The sequence below is a fragment of the Poecile atricapillus genome, chromosome 12 (assembly GCF_030490865.1).
Source record: "Poecile atricapillus isolate bPoeAtr1 chromosome 12, bPoeAtr1.hap1, whole genome shotgun sequence".
NCBI lineage: Eukaryota > Metazoa > Chordata > Aves > Passeriformes > Paridae > Poecile > Poecile atricapillus.
In genome coordinates, this window is record NC_081260.1 from 9,993,477 (window position 1) to 10,010,014 (window position 16,538).

Consider the following 16,538-nt stretch of genomic DNA (forward strand, 5'->3'; position numbering starts at 1 on the left):
CTGAGAATTTAGTTATGTTTCGTTGTCTCACTAAAACATTGCTGGAGCTCTTGTTACAAAACTTGCAGAGGGTATTCAAATACACATTTTCCTGTCTTGTCTGGTATTTTCTGTGGCTATATGCAGTATATTACTATACAGTGCTTGTATAGTTTCTTTTGCTTTTTACATACAGGGTGGTTTTACAACATCATTCTTTGTCTTCTCTTTGTAGGCATTTCCTGTTTAAACATGGATCTGGGTCTTCAGCTATCTTCAGCGCAGCCAGTCAGAACTATCCCCTAACTTCCAATACTGTTTACTCTCCACCTCCTAGGCCTCTTCCTAGAAGTACCTTTTCCAGACCTGCCTTCACTTTTAACAAACCTTACAGGTGTTGCAACTGGAAGTGCACAGCTCTGAGTGCCACTGCTATCACAGTGACTCTGGCACTGTTGCTCGCCTATGTCATTGGTAAGCCCTGATCCTTTCCTCTGCTCAATTATTCTTTTACCTCCTCTGCTCTGTCATCTTGCTTGCTTTGCACTAACACAATTCATGTTTTACTAATACTTGCCATTTGTGCTTTTTAAATCCTGGCAGACGAAACATTGGATTGGCTAAAGGTTGAACATAGTATTCTCATTAACTTTCTACTCTGTTAACCTTGATGCTGCCTAACAGAGAAAGAAATATTATTCAAGATTACATGTTTATACTAGCAGATGACTCCTACTGATTTTAATTGCTGTGATATTTTCTTAAACATTCGATTTTCATATTACGCCTTACAACATTGTTGCTCTTAAAGAATTATTGGGAAGTACTAGTAATGTTTAATTGTGTTTTGCCTTGCTACCCTGAGTTAATTTCTTAAGTCTCATCACCATTTAAATCTTACACAATTTTCCTCCTAGTTTTTAAATCTTACACAAATTTCCTCCTATCATTTGCTAGAATGACAACTAACTCTAAAAATATTTTTATAACATGTTGTCTAAGATTTTGTTACCCCTTTATTGAATTTATGTTTACAAAATGGGTTACATAGTACCAACTTTGCCATTTTGTTAGCAGAATACATTGGACAGGTTTATCAGAGTAGCTGGAAAGGGCTTCCTCAGGTTTGGGGTTTGTTGGGGTTTTTTTCCAGAGGACAGGTGTTTGGAGGTGGCCTGGAGTCAATGTGGTTACAACCATACTTACAGCAATTTTCTGTGATTTCTTACATAACATTTAGCCTGAACTTTAGTTATTGCATTGGGTTTTCAATCTGAATTGAAAATATTAAAGAACATTTTGTGTGTAGAATTTTAGAATGTGACTGTGGCTTCTGTAAACATAGGGAAATAAAATTACTTTTTGCTGCCTCACACACACTCTTAGACTGTTGTTTAGATGGCAGTTCACAGGTGCCAGGAGCCAGAGTATTCCTGATGCTCTGTAGCTTGAATAGGAATAATTCCAGGTTTGCCTGAAAGAGTGCAGTTCATACTTGGTAAAACTTGACAGAGATACAAGTACAGATACCTCCAAACTGATAAATGGCTACTGATTTTTTATACTCTCTTAATAATCTATAACTATAGATTATATATAGTATAGATATATATATATCTATATATAAATTATAACTCTTATATATATAAATCTATATATAGATTATAACTTAATAATCTGTAACTCTTAATCTCTCTTAATAATCTAACTATCTATAGTGAAAATTATTAAAATTTTAGTAATTTCTTGTTTCCCACTGAGGTTTTCTTTGGTCTCAAAGTTTTCTTTGGTGACAAAGTTTTGGCTATAGTCAGCAAGATGCTCATCAGGAGGGATTTTTTGCTAACATCCTTACCTAATGCATATGGGAAAGCAGATCTGAGCATTTCTGGTGCATGATGATTTGAAAGCACCTGAGGATCTTGTAAGCTCCATTAATTGCAGATTTACATAACAGCTGGTGAGCATATGCCCTCAGTTAGGACTGGCTGTATCATTTTTGCAGCCTCATCTGTTTGCTACACATTTTATCCCACCCACACCATTTAGATTTTATCTGGATGATGCGCTGCCTCTTTCATCCCTGTTTAAATTTCAGTCTGCCACTGAAATTTCTGTAACTTTCTAGGGATATACTGCTATATGTCATCAGCCTGAGAAGGCTGGAAGCACTCCTTGTCACCATGAATTAAAGAGCTCTGTGTGACTCTCCTGTAGATGTGTCTGTCATATCTTGGTAACACAAGGGTGTAGCATGCTTTCTTTAGTTAGGCAGAAGCAGGTAAAATGGAGATGTCTTTGCATTTTATGAATTATTACTATTTCTATTAGTGTTTTCTGTGGAAAAAAATATAAATTTTTGAACCAGGAGTTCTAATTCAGAAAAATTTTCAGGATGCCATTGTTTGCTCTTTTTTACCCCAGAAGTTTTTGAGTTGCATAAGCTTTCCTGCAGATTCAGGTAATATTAGTTAGCTTATTCCAAGTGAATATTCCTTCTGCCCATCTCTGGCTGGTTAAATATTTCCATAAGTTTATGGTGTCTTCTTATGACTCAGATACCTTAGCTCTTTTGCTTTTGCTAGGTTTGAATCATAGCATATAAACTGTTTCCAGAGTTCACTGGCTCCATAGGCTTGCATATTTGCATCTCTTTTCACATCAAAAAATTAAATGTGCATGTTTTAAATGAGTAGTTGAATATAAAAATTCAGACTGTATGTAACACTTTGAAGTTAAAATTCACTCCCCCAAGTGTTTTCTCTTTGCTCACCATGATTCAGATCCCTCAGTCCATCAGGTTTTCTTTAAGTCAGAGGAAGTTATGTCTGAGCAATCACTACAGACATGGGCCCACATTTTAAAACAAAACTCAATTTCAGGATCAAACTTAACCTGTGATCAGCTCAACAGTTGCTACTGGAAAAGTAAAGGAGACTTTTAAAAGGCAAAATTGTTTTCATCAGTGTATTCTTTTGGCATAGCCTGCATTAATTTACCATGAACTACAAATTCAGGCCAACTGAGTGTTGATCAAAATTTAACATCAAGCTTTTTATTTTCCTATTCTAAGAACTTAAATGTTCTTTTTCAAGTATTTTTTCATTGCTGTTTAATGCTTGACTTTCACTGCCATTTAATGCATGTTCCTTTTAAAAAGATGCCCAAGTCTCAGCCTCAAGTCAGAACATCTCCAAAGTTGTAGAGATGTGAAGCTTATTCCAGATCAAAATTTACAAGTGGCTCTTGTATTTGCAATGTACTGAGACCTGTTCCAGAGTGCTCTAAGCTATGATTCCTTTTCAATCAAAAGGTAAACAAGCAAAATGGTTTTATTCTTTTATTTTTCAGCCTTTCCTTCTTATCAGTAAGATTCGATAGCAAAGCTTTTACATAAAAACATGTAATTCTTCTATATTTTGTCTCCTTTGAACTACTACTCAGTTTAAAAAAATAATATTTCTCCATTAATCCTCTTTTGGCCTATAATCACTGTGTTTACTATTTGGCCTTTCTGAAATAAATTTGACTATTATGTGGACAGTAAGGAAATTATAGAATGCTGTTGGTGGTTGTGTAACAGCAGATTTGTTGAAAATCTTTAGTTTATCAAGAAAAACACATATTTTCACTTCAACAGGAGTAATTTTTTGTGAATAGGTTTTAAAGTCGAAGTAGTTACTCCAAAAAAACCTTATTTCATAATGTGCATGTTTGGTCTTCAGACTGTTGGAGGTGTAATTGTAAATGCATTGAATTATTTTCTTAGGGAACTAAGTCCTACATGCTTTATTTTAAATTTTCTGTTTTCCTCGGTGTTGAGAAATATAAATCATGTAAATCTGGGGCACAGTTGTTGAAGTTGCCCACAAAGTGGGCAGTGAGGCAGGTGAGCATTTGGGATACACCTTGGAGGGGATGTTGGTGCCTCTCACCAATGCATGGGGGGCTGCAGCAGCTTCACCAGCAGTTCCTGGTCTGCCTGAGAGTCTTACCAAAAAATTAAAGAGTAAATTAGGTAAATACAAGAGCTAGAATAAGAAATATTTCTTTTGTTTTTATGCAGCACCACATTATTTCCTTTAAGCCCAATACAATGGGTGCTGTGGCTGCTCATTTAATAGTTATTTTTAGCCCATTTGTGAGTAGGATTTTTCTTCCGTCATACTTCACCATTTTATCAATAGCTGATTTGGACTTGCAAATCACTGGTCCTATTGATCAAAGGTGCCAAACTCCTACTGTTCCTATTGATTTCAGCAGGTGATGCAAATGTTCAGTGCCTCTGAAAATTGCATCTCATGTTCTTGGATTTAACCATCCCTGACTATGAAATGACTATTTTATATACAAATGAATTCTCAAGTATGAATATGAAGTCGTCCCTATCCTTCATGATATTATCACTATTTATGAGTAGGCACTGGAGGTGGGTGTTGGGTCTTAAATTATATTCACATGAAGGGTAAGGAAATTAAAGCCTCTGTGCTGCCTGACACTGTGACCTGTCATTTCTCACTCCATGTACAAGGGAGAGGAGGGATGGTTTCAACATTCGGAAAGGCCAGGCCAGATTTTAAGGACATATGTATCTCAGTGCATAGATTTATAACATTGGTTACATCACTTTAGACAGTGTATAACAGGAGGAAACAAAGAAGTATGCCCAGACAGATCAAGGGGGAAATATAGTGCTGTACTCTGGAGAATATAATGGTATAGTAAACTGCGCTAGGTGTTTCAGGGTTATGCAAACATGATACATATGCATAACCCTGAAATGCCATTGAACTCCTTAATGGGAGAGCTCTTACTGAGACAGATACATCAAGGGTCTCTGAGCTGGGACTTGTGGTGTCTGCTCTCCTGGATGCTGAGTCTTGCTGAGGAGCTTGATACTGTCACAAATCTCTAAGTATTCAGAGGAGAAGCATTTACTGTTGCCCAAGACTAGGTTTTGTTTGTTCCTAAGTATAAAATATGACTTGCTAATGAAAAATGAAGCCATCATCCCTCTAGAAGAATTGCAGGACAGGAGGGTATATTTGTATTTTCAGGTATAAAAGTATGTTAGGTATAAAGAAAAGACTTCTTAAAAAAGAGGAGAGTGCTGAGAGGTAAAATGTCTATAACAAATACATGGAAGAAGTCCTTATTTCATTAAATGCCCTAGATGATCAAAACAATTTACCATTTTAATATGGATTTTTTAAAATATTCTGAAGATTCAATCAAATATTAAAAGTCTGAAACTCTGCAATCTGTTTACAACAGAATGAAATAGTATTTTATTTGTAAAATGGGCTTACAGATTATCATCTCTTCTAAAGGTCAGGATCAGAACTCTGATTCTGGCTCTTGTGTCCAGGTATTTTTCTCAACTGGAACTGAGACTGCATCTGTGGCTTCATGCCACAGTGAAATCCAGTTTTATAAGCAGAACCTGCTAGCAGTTACAGAAACAAATAATTTTCTGGCACTTAGAGCAGGTGCAGAAAGAGTAGTGTTGCTGATATACATTCTATAAAAGCTCTTCTGAAATCTGGGCTTCAGGAGGATGATCTACTGAGATTCTGTAAAACAGCAGAGAAAGCTAAACAGAAGCCTTTAGTGGAGGTCAGCAATTTCGAGGGTCTTCACATTTGCAGGATTTTTTGTCCTTTGAAATTCATCTTGCAGGTAATAAGTACTTACTGCACAGGACTTTTTTGACGTCTCCTCACTACTGAGTGTCTCTTTTGCACTGAAGCCAAGGCTCTTATTCATTTTCTGCCAAACATGTAGCACCAAAGTTGACAAGCTGTGCTTACACAGAAGGTAGATAAGAATAAATTAAATTAGATCATTGGCTTCCTAGCAGATGGCAGGTTAATCCAGTTTACAAAGCAAGTTCTGAAAAAAGTTCTTGTATCTTTGTGGATATTTACTTGAGTACGCGGTGGAATTGTGTGGGCTGAGGTAGTCAGTCTGGAATTGTCAGTTTGTTTTGTTTAAATTTTGAACAAAATAAGTGATCTGGTTAGTTACTTCAGAGATAAAGACCCAAGCATGGGTTCTGAGCATGGCCTGAATGCTTTCACTTACAGCAGCGAAGTGAAGCAACAAAAACATGTCTCTGAATAGGAAAAATCCCATAGGTAGCATAAAGTTACACCCACTTTTCATCTCTTTGCTGAGAGATTCCATGAAAGAAATTTATAGAAATATCAGATTATGTAGGCCTTTTGTCACAGTACAGCTGGTCTGTAGCTGGATGGATATATCTGGCCATAATAAGAAGCCAAATTTGACTCTCCTATTTCAATAAACAAGTCCCTGGGTGAGCGATGATAGGATGGATTTGAGCACATATGAAGGATCACAACCAGTCCCATTTGATTCTGAGTGCAGACATCTCACTGGTCACAGAGCTGGGCAGTGTTAGGACCCAGACCAGTGAACTGTCTAAACCCAGGAAATTCAAATCCCCTGTAAAAAGAGCTGGTGTAATAAACTCTTTGCTGTTTGTCTTATGATCATCAGACTGAAACCATGATTCTGTCTCCAACCCACGACCACACGGAACAGCCTTTAATACTTCTTTTCCTGCAAGAGATCTGTTTTATACTTAATTTTCTTTTTTTTTCTTTTTTCTTTTTTCTTTTTTTTTTTACCTAAGAAACATAATAATTTAACTAAGAAAAGCTCTGTATTATTACTAGGATCTTCTGTCCTGGAGAGAGGGAGGTAATTTAAAATTACCCTGCATAGCTCCACTGTGGCCTGGCCAGGGCAGGGTGGCTGAGGAAAAAATTTAGGTCCATCATAATCCTGTGGCATCCTCCAGTCTCTTCAAATACATTGACTACAGACTCCTTCAAATTTAGCTTCTGCTATAACATCCATAATGCATTTAAAAAAATAAAATGAAATATTTGTCTACTTTTGTGTTTGAATTTTATCAGAAACTTTGAGTTCAAAAGGGCTATCTAATAAACTATAAATGAAATATAGGTATGGTAGCATCCGTCATGTAAGCCCTATCTCCCAACATTATGTAAAGAGGGTCAAATTTTGCCATAAGATCAATTTTGCCTCCAGATCACCTCAGTGAAATTAATGTACAACTCTGTTCATGGCAATGTACAACTCATAGATTGCACAAAGTAAAGTAATAATGTGATTATTGACAGGGGATTATACTGGATGTTCAAGCGAGCCAAGAAAGATTATCTTTTCAGATGAGTGCAGTTCCACCCAGCAGGGAAAATATTGCACTTAGCTGTCAGAGGAGAGGTTTGGTTAGGCCAGCTGATGGAAGTTAGGGGCTGATGCTCCTGCTGACTCACCTCAGCTCCTCCTAACAAAAGTATGAATTTTGCAATCATGCCAGCTGACAAGCTGTTTCATCTCCATTTGCCTGCCGGTCCTTGGGTCTTGCCTGAAACTGAGGCAACTCAGCAGTAACCTTACACACCCTACTAGGACCTGAAGTATTTTAGGTGATGCAAAATACAGGGTATGTGACTGCAGAATGTTTTTTGAATACCAGATAGTCAGAGCCAGAGTAACTTTTGATTCTTCTGTAATATAAGTATAGTCATCAAACTTCAAAGGCTGTTCTGTGTGAACTTGAGCAACATCATATAATCCTTACATCCTTAGTCCTAATGGTGGGTTTCATACTGTTAGTCAGCAGCCAGCCCTCAAGGGTGCTGCTGTCAAGGTCTTCAGAAGGTTGAGCTCTGAGGAGAGGCAGAGACATTCATCAGAAAGCAAAACCCCCTCCTTACCCAGCCCAGTACTAGAGTGATGGTATAATTTCCTATTTGTTCAGTGGAGTAGGATCTTACACCTGGGCATTACACATGGGAAATACAGCTGAGAGCCTTGTAAATGGATTGATGCCGTGGGAAATGACATTGTGGCCCACACTTGAATTGCATAGTGTTTTCTGTGCCTTTTTTGTAAAAACTAGAAATTCACTAGAAAAAAATCAAAGGGAGAATAACTCGAAAAATAAGTTCTTTTGAACTTTTTAATGAAATTCAGTACATGCCTACTTATTTCTAAGGAGATTTGAGAGATGGAGATTTGAAAGTTTTACGTAATCTTATTTGGTGAAATAACTGTGTATTTAAAACATGCTGTACATATGTCATAGGAAAAAAGCTCAGTAGGATTTTGTATACCCTAGGTAAAAGGAAAGTATCACAGAAAATGAAGAGGTTAGGGAGGGCTCTGTGTCTGCTAAATAAATATCTATTATTCCCTGTAGTTAACTTCTGAAAAAGGTATCTCTGGGAATTAATGCCTTCGCTGGTGCTTGCGGTGTGGTTAGTCTCAGTGACACCTGGATCTGAAGGTAATTTCTCAATAGCTATAATTAATGTAATAAAAACTGGAGTGATTTTAAGATTGCAAGGTGACTGGGTTTCAACAGCGTTAGAAGTCGTTCAGATAAGTTCACACAGATCTTATTTTCACAGCCATGTGCTTTGCTGTCCCCCCCTCAGTTGTGCCATTGTTTAGCACAAGTCTGGTGCCCCGTGTCACCTCCCAGGGATGAGACATCCGAGCCTGGCAGAGACCCCCCTCTCTGCAACGCAGTTGGTGTTTCCAAGGAGGAAGCTGACTGTCAAACGTTGATACAGATAGTTTTGCAGCTTGCCAAGCTTTGGCACGAGCTATAAAAACAACAGCACTTCCCCAGCCTGAAGGAAGACAAAGCCAGTAAAGGATTGGAATTGGTGCAAATTGGATGATAACATGCACAGAGTGTGCAGTGTGGCAAAGGCATGCACCAAGGAAAAGGTGCAGCACACATTCAGCCCTGGCTTTGTGACATACCCTCTGCAGCATGTGCAAATGCTGTCCTAGGAAATGAATAATAGCAACAATGGGAATAGTGTAGGAAAGCAACTATATTATATTCAGGATTCCATAACCACTAAAAGCTTATTGATGTGTGCAGTTGTGTTTTGCTTCTAGTGATCTGTTTCAAGTGCTTATATAATTCTTTGGATTAGTATAAATGAAATGTGCATTCATTAACTATCAGTCTCATTGAACTGTGTTCCCTTTCGTTGTTAATAACTCTCTAAATAATAATAATGTGCAGAAGCTCAAGCCAGGAGCAAGAGCACTTATCTAGAGATGTCAAGGCTGCTTTTTGTTGCACATGGCAGTGATCTGTCTCACTTTAAGAATCTCAAAACTTAGACCTTAACTCTATGTGATCTGACTGAAAGACCCTTTTCAAAGTATTATCATGGTCCCTTGATGATTTCTAGACCACAGAATATGAAACAATCCAGGCTTGAGATCTCACCAGTGACAACTAGAAAGCTTGAAAGTACACTTCTAATACCTCTTCTGGGGGCTTGGTATGCACTGCCCTGTCTCCAGAGTCCAGATCTGATGGTGAGTCAGTGGTTTGAGATGCAGTAAATTTCTCACAAATACTGTCACCTCACTAATTCAGTAGTAATGCTCTCATTTGCTTGATTTGTATCTGTAGTTTGGTGACCCTGGAGTGCACTGATCTGAAATTAATGACTAGATAGGCAGCTTTGCATTCTTGTGTTAGTTTCTCAAAGCTCTTGACAGGAATCCATTCAAGGCTTGGGATTTTGTTGAATTTTTATAATTTAACTTTTCAGCATGCAAGGGAGACCTTTGGCCAAACACATGGGAAATGGACTTCAAGATTCCTGGTTGTAGTGAAATATTTTCCTTGAAATATTTACAACTGCAGAATAAAACCATGTACTTTCTTTATGCAAGACCCATTCTAGATCACTGTTATTTCTCCTAGGAGTCTCTGAGGTTCTTACATGGTTCAGGAAGAGCAAATATATTGCATTTTAGGCTCCTTCTGTGAGCAGATCCTGCTCAGTGCAAATTGCTGCATGTGACTAAAGAGCTGCTGCTCAGGTTTTGCTCTCTATGTGACAATTTCAGGTCCTCAGTGGAGGTCATCCTGAATCCATATTTTAGTGGGTTATCAGTCCTCCCTGCTGAGTTACTTCTATGCTAAGGCAACCTCTTCCTTGAAACAATTTGCCCTTCTCAGTAATTGAATTGCCCTTCTAGGTAATTGTCTAGACTAGTGCAGTAGTATCATGTTATACTAAAATAAGATCCACTGTTACTGTGTTTCTCCAGTTATCCTTCAAGGCCTCAGATCAAATACAAAGGGAAAGCAGAAAACATGAATGGCTCTGCAGGCAAAGGAGAGTAGGCAGCCCCTGTGTATGGCAATAAAGATAGTTTATAAGTTCTTGAAAGGATTATTTAGTAGTTTTCCTTGTACATACGCAAGTAACAATTCTATTCCTGTTAACTTGTGTTGTAAAATAATTGCATATATTTTAGATGTAGAGTGATCTTTTTATCTACAGTGCAGTTCTAGAGTAAGTCTCGAGTCAATGTTTTTGCTAATGTTTAACCTAAATGAAAGGGTTTCAGTGCAGTGGGCACAATTTCACTTCAAACTGGATTGGAAAGGTGAGAAATTTTAGTTGGTGTCATTGCTTTTGTCAGCAAATTCTGAGATCTTTGGCAGTCAAAAGCTGAGGGACAACACTGATAAAGCATTAGAATCTGTAACACAATAGTGAATTTATTCAACTGTTATCCTTTTAATTGCAAGTAATTCCATTAATTGCTGCAGAAATTCATCACACTAACCTGGCTGAGCTCCAGAAAAAAGTGTGGAAACTAATTAAACATTGAGTTTTAAGGTAAAATGGTAAATTGCTCATTAGCCCCCTTGAAATTCTGATTTATTACTAGCAGAATAAAGTAATACTTGACTTTGCAGAAACTGGGTCATAGCGTTCTTTCATAGTCTCACTGAAGGTGCTGTAGTTTAGACATCAATTAATTGGTCTTCATTTTTTTGCAGCAGTACACTTGTTTGGTTTAACCTGGCAACTACAGCCTGTGGAAGGGCAGCTGTATGAAAATGGAGTTAGCAAAGGAAATAAAGGAATAGAATCCATGGATACTACTTACTCACCAATCGGAGGAAAAGCTTCGGATAAAACAGAAAAAAAAGGTACGTGTAAATGAGAAGCCAGACGGATGATGAATAGTTAAACATTACTGCTGTTCAGATCCTCCATTTCCTACATTTTGATAGTATTTTGACTTCAGGTTCTTCTTCACTATAATTTTAGAACAGGTATGGAAACCCATAACCAGATAGGTTCCTTTAGCAGAACTCTCACTGAAATTAGCAGCCGGCCCATTAGAAAAGGAAGGTTCAGTAGCACGGTGAGGGAAGAGATGAGAGTGTTTGACTTCTGTCCTAAGACAAGCAAGGGGAGACCATATTTGCCTTGTTCCCTCTTGTGCAGAGGGCATGATGCTGTGCCTGTCTTGCAGACCAAAGTCAGTCTCAGGCAAAGGGAACCTCTCTGCATTGATAGGTCAGAATGTGCAGAAGAGTAGAAATTCTAATGCTTTTCAGGGCGTCTAATTCTTGAAGGCGTTAGCTTAAGTACAGGGTCCTGTCACATCCCAGCTGACCCAGTCACAGTGAATCAGTTCCCAGGAATCTACCACAGCTTCACAAAATGCCTGAGCCAGTCTGGCAGCTCCCTGCTGCCAGGGGCACAGCCCTGTTCTGCCCTCCCACCTCCCTGTGCAGCTCTGTCCCTGTGCCCACTGCACAACCTGGCCACGTCAGTCCTTCATGGCAGCAGAAAATGGCTTTGTTAAAGAATGCAAATCATCTTCTGCCAAGGAAGTGGCTGAAACAGACCTCTTGAGGTGCCAGAGCTAGGATAGGAAAGGAGTGGACTGTGCAGCGAGGGTGTGAAGCAGAGAGAAGAAACTGTTTGAGATGTGCAATTCCTTCCTCTTAAGTCCTGTCATTTAATGTTGTTAGATCACCTGCTCCAGGATTAGTGGCAGGCTCTGGCCCATGCTTCCCATCAACCATCGTGACAATGCTTTCTGACCATAAAAAGCAGATGGTCTTCCCATTTCTTTTTATGGTACTCAGAAAGAGTGGATGAATCAGATCAAAGTGGATGGGAGTGGAATATGAAACCTAATCTTTCCAGTTGTTAAGAGAAAAGTAAAATTGTACTGGTAGCTCTGCAGTGATCAGAGATTTCCAGAGATTTCAAATTTTAGAGCAGAGCAGGGATCTAATTTTGTGTGTTCTGAGTAAGATCCACAGCTGAAAACAGGCAACAAAGCAGAACATTGTCACACCAGGCCCTCCAGGAGGAAGATTACACTGCACATCAATAATCTTGCAAATCAGTGTGGCACAACTGGACAGAGATCATATTAGGTAAATGAACAATAGAAATACATGTAAGGAGACAATGATGTTGTTTTCAATTATTTCATCCCTTAGAATGGATTTGTAGTGAGTTGCAGAAAATGTTTTATACACTTTTGTATTTTTGTCCTGGTGCACCATGGAAAATATCTCAAGCAGTTCTTTTCAACTGCATTAAATCATTTTGCCAATCTATTACAGATTTAATGAAAGCTTTTCCAATGCATTTGACTTCCAAAGAAGGATGTATAGAAAAAACATCCAAAATATCAAAAATCTTAAAAAATTAGATGGTTGGAAACAGAGGAAAGAATATGCAAGTCAGTAGGACTGAGTGTAGTAGGTAAAAATGCAAACCACCTGCCTCACCCCTGAAAATCGCAGTTTTTAGCCACCCAACTCCCCTCAACACTAAAGAACAGAGTCCTGTGATAGCAAAGCCATTTCATTGAGGACTTATCCAGCAGTTTCAGAGGTCGGTCATGAAGAGACTGACACTGTTGTCTCACTTGTTGTCTCACCAGTGACACTAGAAAGCTTAAAAGTACACTTCTAATACCTCTTCTGGGGGCTTGGTATGCACTGCCCTGTCTCCAGAGTCCAGATCTGATGGTGAGTCAGTGGTTTGAGATGCAGTAAATTTCTCACAAATACTGTCACCTCACTAATTCAGTAGTAATGGTGTGTCCCCTTTCACCTTTTGGGGGGAACGTGTAATCCAGAGTTTAAGATAGCAAGGAGTATACACTTGGGAAAACAGAAGAAAAATCACATGGAATCAGTACATGCATGGTGTGATTCTGGCTGCTCTTTTCTCATTTTCTTTCTTTCCATCACTTTTAATATATATAATTAATTTTATTCCCAGTCCTCATAAGAAATTCTCCATCTAGAAGTGATGAAAAGGAGCACTTGGAAACAGGCAACTCCTTTCCCTACAGCAGGACACCACAGAAGGTTGATGCTTTGCCTGTGAACTTGAAGCCTCTGGTGTAATTTCACATGGATAAATAACTGCTGTCAGATACTGTGACCACCTCACATTTTCTCAACTCAATGCAGCAGCACAGAATGCTTTTCCAGACTTCAAGAGCATATATTTTAAACTAATATTTTAATGAAAATTAGGTTTATAAGCCAGCAAGTCAGATTTCTTCAGGAAATCTTCGCTTTGTGTAACACACTGACCCACAGCCATGAGTTAACATTTTAATATGTAGTAATGTGATTAAAAAGTCAGATATCGTATTGATGCCAGGATTTAATAGGAGAGTACAAGGAAATTGATTGTTTCAGGATCAGTAATAATAAGCATATGGGTATATTATTGTGGAGGTCATTGACACCATGCTGTTCAGAGTTTTTCTTGAAACCAAGAGAAACCTGTGATTAGGAATCTATCTTCTGTTTTAGACTTCTAACGAAACTGTGCTTAGAAAGCATAGGGGAGAATTAATACTCTAGTTGGCAAGATTGGGAGCCGTACAAGGAATTGAATATAGTTAATTAAATGATACTTTGTTATACAAAAAATGTTTTTACAACAAGAGCAGAATTGTATTGCAGCACTGTAATTTTAAAAGCTTATTTTGGACTTTTTCAAGAACGAGCAAGGAAGTACACAAGGATAGTCTGTGAGGAGTGTGTTTTCAGGTGCCTTTTTTGTATAGCCAAATACCTGCTTAGTTCAACTCAACACAGAAACAAAGCTAAATTATTTTTTTGTAAAGAAAGCAGAGTGACCCAGTGAATATGAAAATATGCATTTCAGATGTGACTCCTACAACAGCATTTCCATGCTCTGTGGTTGTCTGAAAAATTAGCATTTGAAAGGTAGAGATTCTGCAACTGCATCCTATCAGCAGGAGCAGATAGCATGTATATTTTCCTGTTAGCACTGTGAACAGCAGCATGCACTTCTCTCCCAAGGGATGAGATATATATACATCTAAGTGCATCTGGGGGTTTTTTTATGTTTATATTTAATTAATGCTAAAGCAAAGGTATTTTCAGCTAAATGTGGCAAAACTCCCGAGGTACATCACAACACTAATTTGATATTCAACGTAATTTGATAACGTCAGTTAGGGAGAATTCACCTAGACTGAAGACATAAACACTTTTTCTTTTCAACAAGGAAACAGACCTTCTCACTTGAAAATACAAGAAGTAGTTACTGCATGTTAAAGACCTTGAACATTAACCAATAATGTCTTTAACTTCAAAAATTATTCTGTATCCTTGACTTAGTGCTTTACTGTCCTGTAATTGAATCATATTAATTACCATGTGTCAATACCATCAAAAAGTACCATAGTGTTTTACTTAAGCCAGGGTAATTGCTTGTAAAGAATCATTAAGAATGAATATCTCTAGAGTATTGGAAATAGGGGAGAAGGTTTTTAAATTTACATAAGCCTCCCCTCTCCTCTTTTATGGGTTTGGGTTGAAAGTGATCTACTTTCATTGTACAACAGAGAAAGTTTAATTCTCTTTTCAAAACTCAATATTCAAGATTTTTTCCATGAAGCAAATTGGGAAGAAGTAGTCTCACCTTGAACATTGTTAGAGTAGCAGTTTGGAAATATTTTAACTCACAAACTAACTGGTGTATTTTTAGAGTACTAGATTACAAGTTTCTACTCTAAAAATAGATGTATTTATGTGGTGAGGTGTTATAAGTTAGCCCCTCATTCTTGCTGTGGGTTTGGTGACACAAAGCTGCTGTAAAGCTGGAAGATCTGGTACCCTGAGAATTGCTCCTGCCTTGTAAATTAAATATCTATTCATTAAGAATGCTAAGTACTTCCTACGCTAGTTAAAGCCTATGTAAGGTCCCACTGAGGGTCTTTGTTATTAACACACTCAGGCAAAAGCTTTACTACTGCTGTTTTAATTTTCAGGGGTGATTTATAAAATTTCACGTGCATTATGTTGGATATTTATATGCATTTATTGTAAAAGATGAGGCTCCAGTCACTTTGCTCCCTATTTTTTTCATCGTGATTATGGAATGAAAGGAAACAGATGGATGTGGCTGCTGAATTCAATCTTCTCTTGACTTGTCCTCTAACAGCACACACTATCCTGCTTTTATTCTAGTTCAGAGTATGGAAATGTCAGTAGAGTCTTAGAAACCTTTAAATGGAATTAGCTCAAATGTTAGCAGGATTGGGTCTGTGATTTGCAGCGTGGCACAATGCTGATCACAGACAGGAAGTAAAAAATATAAAGATGATGATATAAGCCAGCAAAGTAAACCAGCTCCAATTTAGTTTGGCAAAGCCTTATGCATTCCATTTCCCTTTTTGTTTCAGTGCTCTCTCACCCATGTGTGAAGTTACATATTGTTTAGATAGATGTCTGAAAATTTATTGTTCAGCATTATGAAATTATGCCAGTTTTGTCTTCAGAGTGCCTTTCTCTGTCCTCATGCCCCTATTACACTTTCATGAAGAAAGACCAAGCCAGAAGAAATGTTCTTTATTTCTCCAGGACTAGATTAACACTACCATAATAAAACCATTAGGAATGGTGATTAATAGAAATCCAAGCTTTGGACAGGGGCTCTGAACTACCAGATTTGACAGATTTTCTGTCCTCACTAGGGTCCATTTGTGTAGCTTCTGCAATGTCCCTTCAGCAGCTGTCTGAAATATGTGCCAGAGGAATAATTTCCCACTGTCCTCACTCTGTGTATTCACAGTTGAATGTGTTTTGTTTGCATAGTTGATGGGCAAAGACCATCACAGCACATCAGTACACAGCAGCAGTTCCACCTTTTCGTAATCTGTACAGTTTTATAAGATTTTCAGCAAAAAGCCAAAAAGCGTTACAAAAATACCCCATAACACCTGCTGTTGGAAATACATTGTGCATGTTCATTTGTGTTTTCCAACTTGTTGAATAAAAAATGCAGTTATTGGTGTTAGAAGTTGATTTTTGTATATTCCAATATATCTAAGGCATGTTTATACCTTTCTTCACACAGTGTAAATACTCAACTATTTGCTTGTTTCTGGAAAATTAGTGTTTCAGAAGGGCCAGGCCATAGACACAGGAGAAGTAGAGATTGGAGCACAGGTTATGCAGACCATCCCACCTGGTTTATTCTGGCGCTTCCAAATTACCATCCATCACCCCGTGTACCTGAAATTTAACATTTCACTGGCAAAGGATTCTCTACTGGGAATTTATGGCAGAAGAAACATCCCACCTACTCACACTCAGGTAACTGGAAATTATCCTGATTCTATCATACTTATATTTTTAAACAGCA

At 38.0% G+C, this 16,538-nt stretch overlaps 1 protein-coding gene across 5 annotated transcripts in view; it reads left to right on the forward strand.

Annotated features, from left to right (window-relative positions):
* TENM1 (teneurin transmembrane protein 1) overlaps positions 1 to 16,538 on the forward strand; it is a 234,956-nt gene that overhangs the window by 93,407 nt on the left and 125,011 nt on the right. For 4 of the 5 annotated variants that reach the window (XM_058847817.1, XM_058847819.1, XM_058847822.1 and 1 more), the window contains 3 exons: positions 215 to 453; positions 10,868 to 11,020; positions 16,290 to 16,489. In XM_058847817.1, coding sequence (XP_058703800.1) covers positions 215 to 453; positions 10,868 to 11,020; positions 16,290 to 16,489 — 592 coding nt within the window. The remainder of the gene's footprint in view (positions 1 to 214; positions 454 to 10,867; positions 11,021 to 16,289; positions 16,490 to 16,538) is intronic. The other variant, XM_058847820.1, reaches the window with a different exon arrangement.